The sequence below is a fragment of the Magnolia sinica genome, chromosome 3 (assembly GCF_029962835.1).
Source record: "Magnolia sinica isolate HGM2019 chromosome 3, MsV1, whole genome shotgun sequence".
Taxonomy (NCBI): domain Eukaryota; kingdom Viridiplantae; phylum Streptophyta; class Magnoliopsida; order Magnoliales; family Magnoliaceae; genus Magnolia; species Magnolia sinica.
Genome location: NC_080575.1, coordinates 80,162,727 through 80,177,690, shown reverse-complemented (window position 1 = coordinate 80,177,690; position 14,964 = coordinate 80,162,727). Strand labels below are relative to the sequence as shown.

The following is a 14,964-nucleotide window of genomic DNA, read 5'->3' as shown; positions in this document are numbered from 1 at the left end:
CATCCATACCGTCCATCCATCTTTGCCATATCATTTTAGGGCTAGGCCCAAAAAATGAGACATCCAAACCTTAGGTGGGCCATACTACACGAAATAGTGGGGTTGAATGTCTACTATTGAAACCTTTTCTAAGGCCACCGTGGTGTTTATATGCTACCAAAAATAGTTTATATGCTACCAAAAATACTTAAACAAGGTCTCTCTGGGCTTGCCTTGGGTTGCCTGACATAATGGACGGAACAGATTGTCCAAAACGGGCCCCATCTAGCCAGTACAACCAAAAAGAAAGGAGAAAACAAAAGGACAAGAAAAAAAATAAATGCCACTAGAATAGTAGCGCTTAGAGGATGCTGCGTCCAATAGCGTGAGAAGGGCGGAAGCCCCTTTGGGCGTTATGCATGTGTTTCATCTACGTCGTCCATTCATCTTCCCAAATCATTTTTGGGCCGGAGCCTAAAATTGAGACATATCTACATCTTAGGTGGGTAACATAATAGAAAACAGTGGGGATGGTGACGTCCACCATTGAAACCTTCTTAAGGCCCCACCATGATGTTTCTTTGCCATCTAACCCATCCATAAGGTCATGTGGATCTGTATGGAGGGACCACACAAATATCAGCTTGATTTAAAAACTTTTGTGGGCCCAACCATCAGAAAATAGTGGAGATAGTGACGCCTATTTTTGTAACCTTTCCCATGGCCCACATGTTTGAGGCAGACCAAAAGTTTAGGTGGGTCGCACGGTTGAAATCAGTGGGAGTGACCACAATTGAAAACTCCCTGGGCACCCACCTTGCAGGATGTGTTGCATGCCCAGACGTCCATTTGTTTTCTAGCTTATTAGAGTGGGCCTACTAGATAACGTTGGATTGAACGTCTGCCATTGAATGCTTCCTTGGCCCACAGTGGTATTTATTTACCATCACACCTGTTGAGGAGGTCAAATGGACTTATATGAAAATGTTAGCTTGGTTACAAGCCGTGGCTCAATAGAAGCTGTGGGGTCCATAGTGACGAATGGGTTTATCTACACCACCCACCCTGTCCAAGATCTAGACCATCCAGGGTCCACTAGATAGTGGGGACTCCTGTAACGTGTTGAATCGTGCGTTTCATTGTGAATGCCACCATGTTGTCTGTGTTATATCCAACCGTCCACCCATTTTTACAGCCCATTCCAAATGGGGACATACCTATCTACTGTGGAAATGATGTAGGAGAATTGACCATTTGCTATAAAAGCTCGAACTGTTAGAGTATGGTGAATTAATCCCTTTATCTCATAGCCTAGGCCCCACATCTCATGGGTTAGGACCATGGCCGAACCCCCCTCATGAGCTTGTGGGCCCTAAATCACATGGGCCGCCCACCCCGAGTGTGTCCCCACATCCCACCGGCTACCCCACTCGAGCCCAGTGTGAAATGTCCCTGCGTTAATCACCCCCAGTGAGGAGTCTCGAATCCAAGACCTCCCGCTTTGATACCAATTTAATGCAGGACAATTAACCACTTGTTTTAAAAGCTCGAACTGTTAGAGTATGACGAATTAATCCCTTTATCTCATAGCCCAGGCTCCACATCTCATGGGTTAGGACCTCGGCCGAACCCCCCTCGTGGGCTCGTGGGCCCCAAATCACATGGGCCGCCCACCCTGAGTGTGTCCCCGCATCCCACGAGCTACCCCACTTAAGTCCGGTGTGAAATGCCCCTGCATTAGGAAACCTCACTGATTTGCATACATGATGATGGCATTGTTCATTTGCTCCATCCATTTGTTCTTGCAACCATTAGAAGTGGACCCACTTCATCAGTGAGACCCACCCACTGAATGTGAAGCCCTAAGAGTTGGATCCAAATCTTAGGTGAACCCCGCCATAGGAAATAGTGAGGTGGAGCATCCACTGTTGAAACCTTAACTAGTTCACCATGATTGGGTACTTGTGGGACCCACCATGATATATATACATTATCTGCACCATCCACCTCTTTTGTGAGATCATCTTAGATTGTGGGATACACTTGATGTTGTATCCACTCTTTCCATTTGTGGGGCAGCTCATTTGACCATACATGGCCCGGTTTTGGGGTGGGCCCCACCAAGAGAATAGTGGTGATTGAATGCCTACCATTGAATACTTCCAAGGGCTTATTGTACTATTTATTCGCCATCCAACTTGTTAGGAGTTCCTTGTGAACGCCACTATGATTATTTGTGTATTTAGGCGTTCCAAGTAGGATCTACCTCTTGTGATTGCTACGATGGCTATGCGTATGATTGCTATAGCATATTGATATGGCCCTCTCTTTCTATTAGACCATTTAATGTGTTGTGGACCTAAATGGCATGTACGAATGAGAATATGTATGTGTGCGCCATGATTGGTAACATGCTAGTATACCTGGCTTGATATGTTTGACACTGATAATATGATTAGTGTAATGCATACCATGCCTATTCATATGCTCATACACATCAAATGCTAAGCTTTTTATAAAGCTTTGCAGAGCGTGTGTATGTGTGCGCAATACGTGTGACATTATATTACATCAATATATCAATATTAGAGTAAGTAGAAATGATGGAGGTTAATCATACATCTAGCCGTACCAAGGTTATACAATATATGCTATGAAATAACGTGAGAGAGGCATGTCATCACATGGACATGATACAAGAATTTAAGAGCGAATACTAAATGATTGAGTCATGGTGTGTAGTATCGTGCACCAGTAGGGTCTTGCACCTAGGGTTACAACACATGCTAGTCTCAGACCTAATATGTGAAGTAATTCTAGGATGTATCCCGAATAGTCCCATATGTATTGGGGGTCGTGGTGCACAGTATGTATGTCGCTTAAATTGTATATACGTGTCCACAATCCTAAGTATATGAATACCAAATATGATGCAATGCATGAATGTCATATGCGAATCATCATGCCAATCCTGATGTCTAATCCACGTCTCATTAGCGTTCTCATTTGGACATCACCGGGTTCTCTCACACTTTGGACATTGGCTATCGCCTCAGCACATAACCAAGTAAGTGGAGGAGACCCTAGTGGAGTTATTGAGAAGAAAAAAGAAGAGAGAAGTCTCTTGTGAGAATGAATTTTTCTCCTTGTGTTTTAGGGTTTGTGTGAAACCCTCCATTCCAATTGAATTGTGGAAGGGTAGAGGTTTGTTTGGTGGTGGATTCCCCAAGGTGCATCATTTCTCTTTTTCTTCTTCAAAAGGGTATTCTTCTTCGCTTGTCTTCTTCCTTCCCTTTCCATTACAATCCTCTCAACCCATCTAAACCCTACTCAATCCTCCCCCTCTTTCTTCCCTTTTCCTAGCCACGTGTGGACCCACACGCACACACGTGCGTCCATATGGGAAGCCACGTGTGGGCCCCCGTTTGGGGTTTTCCCTCCAAACCTCCCTAATCCCTAGATCCTTTGAATCCCCCTCCCCCCCCCCCCCCCCCCCCCCCCTCAAAAAAAAAAAAAAAAAACACCCAATCCTAAATCTCCATCTACGAATTCAAAACGCTAATGAAAATCTAATTTTTATTTTTTATTGGTGAAACTTTCCCTAAATTAGAATTTTGATTGCATCATCATTTATCCACATGGTTGTTGCACTTCCCACACTAGGTTGGAAGTCCCTACTTCCAAGTGGGTCACTCTTGAATTATTTATGTTTTCGTGCACCATGTATGTGATAACCTTGACTTTCATATTATAAATTTAAATTTCCAAATCTATTATGTGAATATGTTTTATTTTACATGTTGATTGCTGAAATTAATGTGTAAATTGATTTCTCATCTTGCATTCTAGGATATTTCCATCATGCTACATCACCACGTTTCGAACCCAACCCCTCATTTGGGGACTTCATCCATCGATGATGGTTTAGGGCATTGTAATCCACGCTCGTAAAGTATCGATTTACGAGGGATTCTCCCAATTTGTCTTTGATTTGCAAGATCGGCTATCATATCCAGTGAATTCCTTGACAGATTTGAGAGAGAAAAAATCGTCTCTAAGGCTTGTAGTGAATCCTCCAAATCCATTGCTTTATAAAAGGATGAAACTTGAAGGAGACAACTTTGTCGTTTGCCTTCATTTTAGCCAGTGACCGATCGACAGATTGTATGATGGAAGCCTTTGGTTAGCCATCCGTAGGGTTTCCATTCGCTGTTGAATTTTTTCTATCTGTATATGATATTCCAATTGGTATAGTTGAACAACGAGTAGGGGATTCATTCTGATCGAGATCTTCCAGAAAGGTCTTGAGGGCTAATTTTTTTTAGAATGGTGTCTGAGGGAGATGCCACCTTCACTTTTGGTATGTGTCTTGCGTGTCCAAGTACAGATGCTCCATTTTAAAAAATTTCTTGGATTAAAGAATAATCAGACAATTGAGCCTTCCCTTATTTGAGATTCTTCCAATTTTTCGTTGTATAGCAGAGTGCAATATGATTTTTTCTACACTTCGAAATATTTATTTTGTGTATTTTAGACCTTGTTGTTCAATTGTAATGGTGGCCACAGGGCTTGTCTATTTCATGAAACAATGGTGTAATTCAGATCTTCTTTCCAATCCATTTCTGTCCCATTTGGATAGGTGCTGTAATAGATGATGACACTAAGGGCGTGGTCGAGTCATCCATCTTCGTGGCCACACAACACCAATGAACATTCTCGGCAAGGGTGGTGTTGGCAAGACACATTGATCCATGTATAACCATGTCGCAATCCAAACATGGCTTATTCTAATCCATGTCAATGTTTCCAAACAGGCTTGGGCCATAGTCGTTTCGTTTTCAATGTAACCACCTAGTACAATCCAAACGTGGTATCCTAGAGATTCTAGGATCATCATGGGGATTGTACAATCCAAATATGGAATGAGATTTGGTGTATAACTCCCAATTCCACGACAATCCTTGACTACTGGTAATTATTACTTTAAGACAATTCCATCCCACCTAATCCTATGCACTCGGTGTTTTAAATAGCTACGCTATGTTGCGTGTAGTTGATGCCATGTAGCGTAGCTTCGCCTTAACACTACATAGCTCATGAAAATAGCTTAAAGTCGTGTGTAACCTAGGTTATATGATAATTTGCATATGCTACATGCTAATTGGATCACATTAGATGTTATTTTTCACTACAATAAAATCAGTCACTATTTTCAATGATATGTTACATTTTTTCTATTTTCAATAAAAATTCATTAATCTTTTCAATGCTTCTAGTAAAAATCGTACAAGTAATTAAATTAGTTCCAATGCTCTTTCTTTACCTTTATAATTTATCATTATGCTTTCCTATTACTTTAGGTTGTGTTTGGTTGCGCCAAATATCGTGAAATTTTGTTAAGATTTCATTACTAATCAGTATAATTTGGTGTAGAATGTAATGAAATTGGTGCAACCAAGCGCAACCTTCATTAAAAACCTAGAAGTAGCATGTAGCTTACGCAACACGCTATGTAGTCTACGCCTCACACTTCAAAGGGGTGAACACTACGCTACACGCTATTTGCTATTTAAAACACTATGTGCATGGGATTAGGTGGTATGCTTGTTTGGTGCATGGGATTAGGTGGGATGGAATTGTCTTAAAGTAATAATTACCAACCATTAGGGATTGTCTTGGAATTGAGAGTTTTACATTGAATCCCATTCCATGTTTGGGGATTATACGTTGTTCCCATGGTGATCCTGGAATCTCTAGGATATCACATTTGAATTGCACTAGCTGGTTGCATTGAAAACGGAACAGTTGTTGACCAAGCCTGTTGGAAACATTGATGTGGATTAGAATTAAGGAATAAGTGCATGACATACAAGAAGCAACTCGTTAGGGAAGCAAACGTAGGAAAGGCTCTCTCCTTTCCTGAGATCCCATAGGTTAATTTGACAAGCTGCTAAACTGTGCCGATATAGAGAATCAAAAGGGACAGGATGGAAAGTGAAGAAAGGGACGAGCGTGCATAGGCCAAGGTAGGAGCAGAGGAGCTGATCGAGGCTTGGAGTATGGACCTACATTAGACTACTTGAGAACTTGGGTTTAGGGTCTATAACCCAACTTACGTGCTTTAGTTTGTTTCAAAACTAAATTATAGCCATTCGTTTGAGAAATGGTGGTTAATCATACATGATGATGGTTTTGATTCCTCCTTTATGGTTTCTATATGTTTTACCATTGTCTTGTGATGTGATTCATGATTGGGATGCAGAAGTGATTGGTTCTTTTCACTCTCTAAGGTTAATCCTGTTTTAGGGACTGGGTTTTGCTTTCCATGGGCCTCAAAGAGATATAATGCATTAGTCACGTGATTCCATCAAGTCTCAGTCAAGATTGATACCAATGTCTTGTGGGGATTTTTGGGATGATAGGGATTGGGTAGAAGTTCTCGGTACATGCACATCAATCCAATCACATGTCCTGATATTTGTAAAACGATTTTAGTCACCACCCATGTACTAGGTGATGGCGATGGGGAGCTAAAGCTTGGTGATACATTATGAATCACAAGAGAGACCTATTCCCACAAATAACAGTAGTTTGATGCATGAATGAATAACATGTTGATCTTGCCTGATTGTGAGTGCTAGGGACAGAGATGTTGATTACATTGTATGTGATGGAGAGCTGTGTTACTAGTGTGACTATTTTCCTTTCATGGTATGGGTTTGATTTGAGGCGTTACTTAAATGACACTAATCTAGAGATATCATGTAGGGATGGATGTTGAAAGGCATGGTTGATAACACTAGTGTGATGCATGAACGAATACATGATCTCGCATGATTGTGAACACTAGGGATAGAGATGTCGATCACATTGTATGTGATGGAGAGCTATATTACTAGTGTGTAGTGTTGTCATATGTGATCACATGAGCACTTTTGCCATTGCATATGCCAGTTTAGACCAGTGGACCATATATGCCATAGTGACATATGCAATTATTGTGCCTTTGGGGCTTATGCAGTCACACAAAGAAGCATGTGACCGCATAAGCCATAGTTATGCAGTTATGCCATTGTGTAAACAATATGCGATGGCATAGCCTCCAATTTTTCACAACTCTATTACTCTTTTATTTTCTCTCTCATACTCTCATCTCTCAATCTCTCGTCTCTTTAAGTCTCTCTCTCTCTCTCTCTCTATCCCATACTCTATTACTATCATTCTCTCTTAAAATGACATCTCTCTCTCTCTCTCTCTCTCTCTCTCTCTCTCTCCCTTACAATGACATTAACAAAATTTATATGTTGTTTTTTCACATCTTTTAGTATATGCATTCATTTGAGTAGTTGCTAGTTGACTTGTTATGGTCTTATACTCCAAAAAACAAGTCATTTGAGTAGTTGCTAGTTGCTAGTTGACTTGTTATGGTCTTTTAGTGTATGCATTCATTTGAGTAGTTGCTAGTTGACTTGTATATGCATTCATTTTTATTTATTTATTTTTATTTTTTACATAATTTTTCATCTAGTTTTATCATTTTTCTTTGAATTTCCTTTTTTTTTTTTCAAAAAAGAAAAAAGTTTGGGGACTGCTATCGCATATGCCATTGCATAAGCGCACTAGTCCCCCTTAGGTCACACGAGATCACTTATTCCATTTGACAACATTGCTAGTGTGACTATTTTCCTTTCATGGTATGGGTTTGTTCTAAGACGTTACTTAAATGACATTAACTCAGACATTTCACTTAGGGATGGATGCCGAAAGGCATGGTTAATTAGTTCACAATAAATCCCTAAGGCGAAATGTTCCTTGCCTTTGGGCTGGATGGAATAGGGTGCACCTTTTTTTTTTTGGTTAGCTTGTTAGTACACCCCACTGTCAGTTCACACTTCACTGTTAGCCACCCCCACTAGGGATCGGTACGAAGACCTCACTGTTAGCCACCCCCACTAGGGATCGGTACGAAGACCTCACTGTTAGCCACCCCCACTAGGGATGGAATAGGGTGCACTTGTGTGTATTGGATGAAAGTAGAGACAAGATGTCCTAGTTAGAGGAAAATGGACACTGTAAACACCATGGTTTAGTGCTTGTACTGGAGGATGTTCGTATTAGAACAACTTTCGGTTTTGGATCCACTTATGTGGGTGTAAGGTCTCTCATGGTGATGTGTCCAATACTGGTTTGCTTGAGTTACTCTTATGGTAACACTGTTTGGTTTAGCATAAGATATGCTGGTCAGTTCCATGATGATCCAAGTGCGCGAGATACATTACTCTCTCAATGGATCATGGAGTTCTTGAGTGAACTAGAGTTATCGGGTGATTGGGTTATGATTGTGGTTCAAATGCATGCTATAGACCTGACAACTGTGGAACTAGCGTGATGTGCAGCTATACCCAGTGTTCATATTATCGGCGAAAAATCGATAATATCGCCGATATTATCGGTGTCGCTGGAGTTGCGACACCGAAACTCACTTTTTTCGTTTCTCTTCCTAATATCGGCGAATATTCGGCGATTTTATCGATTTTTAATGTAAAATACAGTTGTCGACCAAAAATCGCATCTCTGTCAAGGGATAACTGTAGCCGACAACTCCTTGACGATAAAAGGGACGATAATATAGGGAGCTGCGTAAATACCAAAAAAAAATCGAGAAAAAAAGGGAAAAAAGAAACTTTTCGAAGTATGTACCTGTAGAATAGGATCGTTGATCGGAATTAATGGGGCGAAAAATATGTGAAATCTTGAGAAATTTGGAGAGATTTTTCGAGTTTTTAGGGTTCCCTTCCGGAACCTCTTCTATCGGCGGCTTTTGCTCGAGTTTTTTCAGGGTTTCGGGTTTTGAAACCCTTTTACAGAATCAGATTGCGTATGAGTTACTCGGTACGCTTTTATCGTGCTGAGTAAACTCAGTTGGGCCTACTGTGAATGCATGTGGGTTATCCACACCGTCCATACATTTTTCTAGCTCATTTCAGTGGTTGAGCCAAAAATTGAAGAATTCCCAAAACTCAAGTGGACCACACTACGGGAAACAGTGGGAATAATGACTTCCACCGTTGAAACCTCATTAGGGCCCATAGTGATGTTTATTTATTATCCAACCTGTTCATAAGATCACACAGACATGGATGAAGGGAAAACACAAATAAAAGATTGATCCAAATGTTCTGTGGCCCCAAGAAATTTTGGACGGCAGAATTTCAATTCACACTGTTTCCAGTGGTGAGGTCCACTTGAGATTTGGATGTACTTAGTTTTTGGTTTAGAGCCCTAAAATTATATGTTAAAAAGGATGGACGGAGTGGATAAAATATTTAAATCATGGTGGGCCCCACAGACTTTACTCAGTATGCTTAGCGTGCTAAGTTACTCGGTACGCAATCCGCGTCCCCTTCTATTGCGTCCTACCCCGCTCGCTCAGACGGTAATCCGTCCGAGCAGGGCTCTGTGGGGCCCACCATAATGTAAGTATTTTATCCACACCGTTAATTGCTTTTCTTAGATTATTTTAAGATCTTACTATGAAAATGAAGTAGGTCCACAACTCCAGTGGACCACACCAAAGGAAGATACAGAGATAATGACACCCACGGTTGAAACCTTCCTAAGGGCCACCGTGATGCTTTTTTACCATCCAACCTATTCATAAGGTCATGTAGACGTTGATGAAGTGAAAAAACAAATATCAGCTTAATCCAAAACTTCTCCAACTCCAAGAAGTTTTTAATGGTGGACGTTCAATCCCCAGTTTGTGGTCCACTTAAGCCCTATACTTGCCTCAGTTTTTGGCTCATATGTTAAAATGATCTGAGAAAAATGATGAACGGCGTGATAAAACACTTACATCACGGTGGGCCCCGTAGATCCCTGCTTGGACGGTAATACGTCCAGGCGGGGGTAGGCTGCAATCCGCGTCCCTTTGGAGTGAAAGCAGCAGGCGTGCTGACCTCAGTGGCTTGGATGTCACCAAGTTCCGTGGACCCCACCATGATGAATGTGTTATATCCACAAGGTCCATCCATTTGGCGGTATCAATTTAGGTCATGAACCCAAAAATTAGACAGATCCAAATCTTGGGTGGACCACACCATAGAAAGCAGTGGGGACAATGATTCCTATCGTTGAAAACTTCTTAGGGCCCACAATGATCTTTATTTGTCATCCAAGCTGTCCATAAGATTGCATAGTCATCGATGAAGGTAAAAAACAAAAATTACATTGATCCAAAACTTCTATGGCCCCGAAGAAATTTTCAACGATAGACGTTCAAATTCACACTATTTATTGCGGTGTGGTCCACTTAATCATTGGATATGCTTCATCTTTGGAATCAAGCCCTATAATTATACGGTAAAGTGGATGGACGGAGTGGATAAAAGTATATAAATCAGTGGACCCCATAGAGTTGACTCAGTCCACATAAAGTATTACATGAACTCATTTTAATTACAATTGGAGTGATTTTGATTATAGTGGGCCCCATAAAGTATTATATAAACTCATTTTGATTACAATTGGAGCGATTTCTTATGGCAACGCATGCTTTTTGAGCCCTATTAAATGAAAACTTATTATTTAATGCATTGTTTTGTAATTTTTTTTATTCCTAAATATGCAAATATGTGTATTTAGGCATGCCCTGAAGTTTTACTGAAAAATTCCATCAATTTCCCCATTTTTCGCCATTTTTCTTCGCATTTCCAGTTATCGGCGATATTATCGGCGATAACGATATTATATCTTTATCTCCGGTCAGCGAAACTTGTAACGATACTGACAACTTGAACACTGGCTATACCTAGTATGTGGTTAATTGTGTAGGTTAGTGGGAGTTGCCATTAGAGAGACAATTTGGACTTTGAGAGGATTAATATGGCTCCTTAATCATCTTGGCTTATAAGTCCGGTCCGACGTGTGTGCTCGAGGGATTTAAGCACGGATTGGTTTTAGGGCAAGTGAGAGTTGTGCCTAAAAAACCCAATGTGAGCCCAATCCATTGGCAATGTGGATGTGATGATGATTTCAACCGCAGATTATGATGACCAAGTGTCCGAGATGGACAAATTCTTGTGCCTTAGTTAATATGTGAAGTCACCTTAAGCATGCATGGATATGGGTTAAGTGGAGGAGTGATTCCTTTGGTTGTCATTGGGAACTCAAGATAAGATACCAATCATTGACCATGGGAGAATTGTGCTCTCCATGAATCTTGGTACCTTATATGCCATGACCATCATAGGTTTTGGGACAAACCTATGGTCATCATATGATAGAAGATATGATAATCTTGTGTGAGAGGACTAACATGGGTTAGGATAGATAATCTCCACCATTGGGCTTGACTTGGTGTGGGTATCCTTTCTCCCTACCCATGGTTTTGAATGTCAGTATCGGTCGACGTATCGGCTAGGTGGAAAAATGATACGATACAACGTTGTGTATTGGTATCGTGGCCGTATCGGCCTATATTGTTCAGATCATTTCTTAAAGCAAAAAAAATATGGAAAAAAAAAATTAGGAAAAAATAAGATACACAAGAATCTATCAGATTTATTTATTTATTTATTTTTTGTATTTTGACCATGTATTCAATGGTGTATCAACCCATTTTTTGATGAGAATGTTGTCTGTCGATTTGACTTCTTGCAGGTCAACTAAGTGGGCCCTAATTAAATACAAATCAAGCATGATTTGGTGAACAATGACCCCATTAAATTGAAATACAACAAAAGAATATGAAAAATATAAAAAAGAAAGTGAATGTTTACCCTTTCCGATTTTTCCCATAATGGTCTGCTTTGCTTCGATTTGTTGAATCTCATTCAAATAATTTGTTTTGATCTCAAAATCGGTCTAGATCTAGCCTAAAATGAGTCTTTCAGCTTCTTCCATGGTTTAAATGAAAAAAAAAGAAAAGAAGAAGAGACGAGTGAAATTTTGCAAAAAATAATAATTCAAAATGGAGCTTTTATGGGTATATTGGCCCTGCATCAATGTCGATATGCCCTCTATTGGCCGATACAGATCGTTACGTGTCAGATTTTTTATATCGGGCTGATACGACCCTGTATCTTGTATTGTCTTGTGCCGATATGGATACGATGCGACCGTATTGGCCGATACGATACCGATATTCATATCCATGGCCCTACCCCATACAGGAGTATGAGTGTGCCATTGATACAAGATCTTGTTCAACCTCTTAGGCACCTGTGTTGGTGGATTGATATCAAGTCGCTAGTGTGGGGGGCCCATTTGTCTAGACTATGATTAGACTTGATGCATTGGAACAATTAATCCTTAGACTTGTGAACGTGTAAGGGTGTGAATTTCTATGTGCTTTGACTCTCTTTATGAGGCTACCGCATGGTTAATAAAAGTGGGTGTGGCCGGGTGCATCAGTCAGGGTCTACTGATCCTTACATGGGCCAGCGAGGGATCCATTGGTTTATTAGGGACTAATTTATTGAGGAGATCCAAGAGATCAGAGGTTCATCAAGTGGTTTTTTGGCTGGGCCCAGTACTTACATGGCTTTAAAAGGGCTTTACAAAGGTTTTCAACCAGTGAAGTTTTATTTTAAGCATTGAAATTGTTTTAATTACACTTAATGGTAATTTGATGGTCTTTGGTGATGGTAAACACAACAGAAAAAAGGAAAAAAATCTGATGGTCCACCACTTGATCGTTAATGTGTTATGGGTCTTTGGGGATGGCCATGCTAGTGGAAGGATTGGTTCTTAAGCACATACATGTATAAGGCTGGTTGCGGGTTTCCATTCATGTAGAGACTGGAAAACTGTAGGGTAGTGGAACACCATAAGTGGTACACCCCTGTAACCCTAACCCTTATAAATAACTTCTATCTTCGACCCCCACCCTGGCAAGGAGGGAGGGAGGGAGGGAGGGTCCGTCTTTTATCTCACGTCACCCTCCATGCTACGTGCATCGGGTCCACTTGGCATGGACATGTATCGCTTCAGCCTTACCCCGAGGGCTGGCATAGAAATCTCTCCTACACTTGGGATAGATTGTAGAGACACTTCCTACACTCGTAGAGCAGCATTGGCAATGGTTCTACATTCTACATTGCGCGCATCCATTTTTGGTAATCTAAACCATTAATCTCTTGGGTTTTAGATTTTGTAGAAATTTGAGATTATTAAAGACGGGGAATCCTAGGGCTAATTTTAAATTCAGTTTTTTCGAGAACCCTTAAAAATTCGGTTGTGTTTCATAAAAATCCAACGAGACCACTGAGGCACTACCATCCTATCCCAATGACCTTTTTGGCTATAAGCTTATCCTTATGGTGTCAATGGTCTTGATCACTTTGTACGTCGCTGCAACATGTAGGTTGAGACAGTGGATCAGTATGCCAGTGATATTCTATTAATATTAGTTATCAACTTAAATAGCTGGGACAAGACTGATGATGACAGTGACAGTAATGTTGATGATGATTCTAGTGCATTAGTTTTTAAAAGAATTATATTAATATGTGAATAAACATCAAATTGCATTGATGCCTCCATGTTATGACAATTCTGCATTGTTGCCCTTGACATGATCATTTTTGCAATCTAATATTCAAAAGTAAAAGTAAAAAATAATTAAAAAATGATTGAATGAATAAAGATATGACAACATCATATGGACATTCAAAAAATATAAAAAATCAATGATTGGATGAATAATATTCTCAATCTGGGAGGTTAATACATAATATGATTGATTAATGTTGGAGAGCATCAGGTCAATAGTCTCTATCAATGAACCATAGGCCTCATTTTCACTCATAAAACTCACCGTTCCTCTTCCACTGTCCACTGGAGGGGTGGCTGAAGCGGCCGTGAAGGGCATCTTTCTCCTGAACTTCCTGACCCAATATAGATGGGGGCATAAGAAGAGGCTTTTTTTAAAAGTGGGTGCAGTTCCAATGTTAACCTTTTAGTGTCACCTGTTCTAATTGCAAAACAATCATGACACAAGGTCGTAGTTGCAGTTTGCTCTAAAATGAAATACACTGAAGTGACACAGAATCATAAGATGGTATAATAATATCAGAACATGAATACAGCTATGGTATAATAATATCAGAACATGAATACAGCCATGGTCTTTTCTCTACAGTTCTCAACTTGTAATGATAATGTAGCATTAAAAAAGAGTGAAAAATGTAAAGAGTTTTATTGAGCTAAGAAAAAGGATGACAAGGGGAACTGTAAGAAAACAAAGGTACCACTGGAAAGGAATGCAATTTCATCTCATTCAGTATTGGAATTTGGAAGTTGTTATCATGTACTTGTCCCTCTCGCCATATCATATCTGCTCTTTCAGTTCCATTGCAAGTTTGTGTTATTTCACTCTATTGCAACCTACGACAGCTTCATGCACATCCATTTATGCCACTTTTTTTTTTTTTTTTCTGGTTATTTATTTCCTTTCCTTCTCTTCTCCATGCAGTTTGTCCCACCTAAAGACAACGGTGACATGCCGGCCTCTCGGTATTTATAATTCTTCAATTCAAATTCAATATTGCCGATTTGGGTTCTTAATTAACAATGTGATCGCATATGATGTGTGTAACCCTGTAATTGTATTATCATAATGAAGTTATCAATTATTTTTTTAAGGTAGAAATGGGTATCATCAGTGCCATGGGACTTGCATTTTAGGTGTGAACTGTTATATGTTATCTGAACCCTGTTGGTAATCCCACAAGATTAGATAAGGGGTTGTTTGTCCCCCTTGAAAATCCAGGATTTTGGGGGCGGTTGGGATTCTAATTCTAACAAGATTTGAAATTCAGGATTTTGGCCTTTCTTAAAACGTAGAAAAAAGCTAAGTTGCAAAATTAAGGATTTTTAATCCCCTTGGGGCTTGAACATAACTATCATTTTCTTCTCTTTAAGGTATTTATACTCATTTATATCGTTGGATATTTTCACTTGCATTTGCACTAGGGCTGTCAA

At 40.1% G+C, this 14,964-nt stretch overlaps 1 protein-coding gene across 1 annotated transcript in view; it reads left to right on the top strand.

Moving 5' to 3' along the window:
- LOC131240066 (uncharacterized) overlaps positions 1-14,666 on the top strand; it is a 63,382-nt gene extending 48,716 nt beyond the window's left edge. Inside the window, exon 7 of the mRNA XM_058238086.1 lies at positions 14,456-14,666. Within this exon, the coding sequence (XP_058094069.1) occupies positions 14,456-14,506 (51 nt within the window). The 3' untranslated portion in view covers positions 14,507-14,666. The remainder of the gene's footprint in view (positions 1-14,455) is intronic.
- Positions 14,667-14,964: the final 298 nt, after the last annotated feature.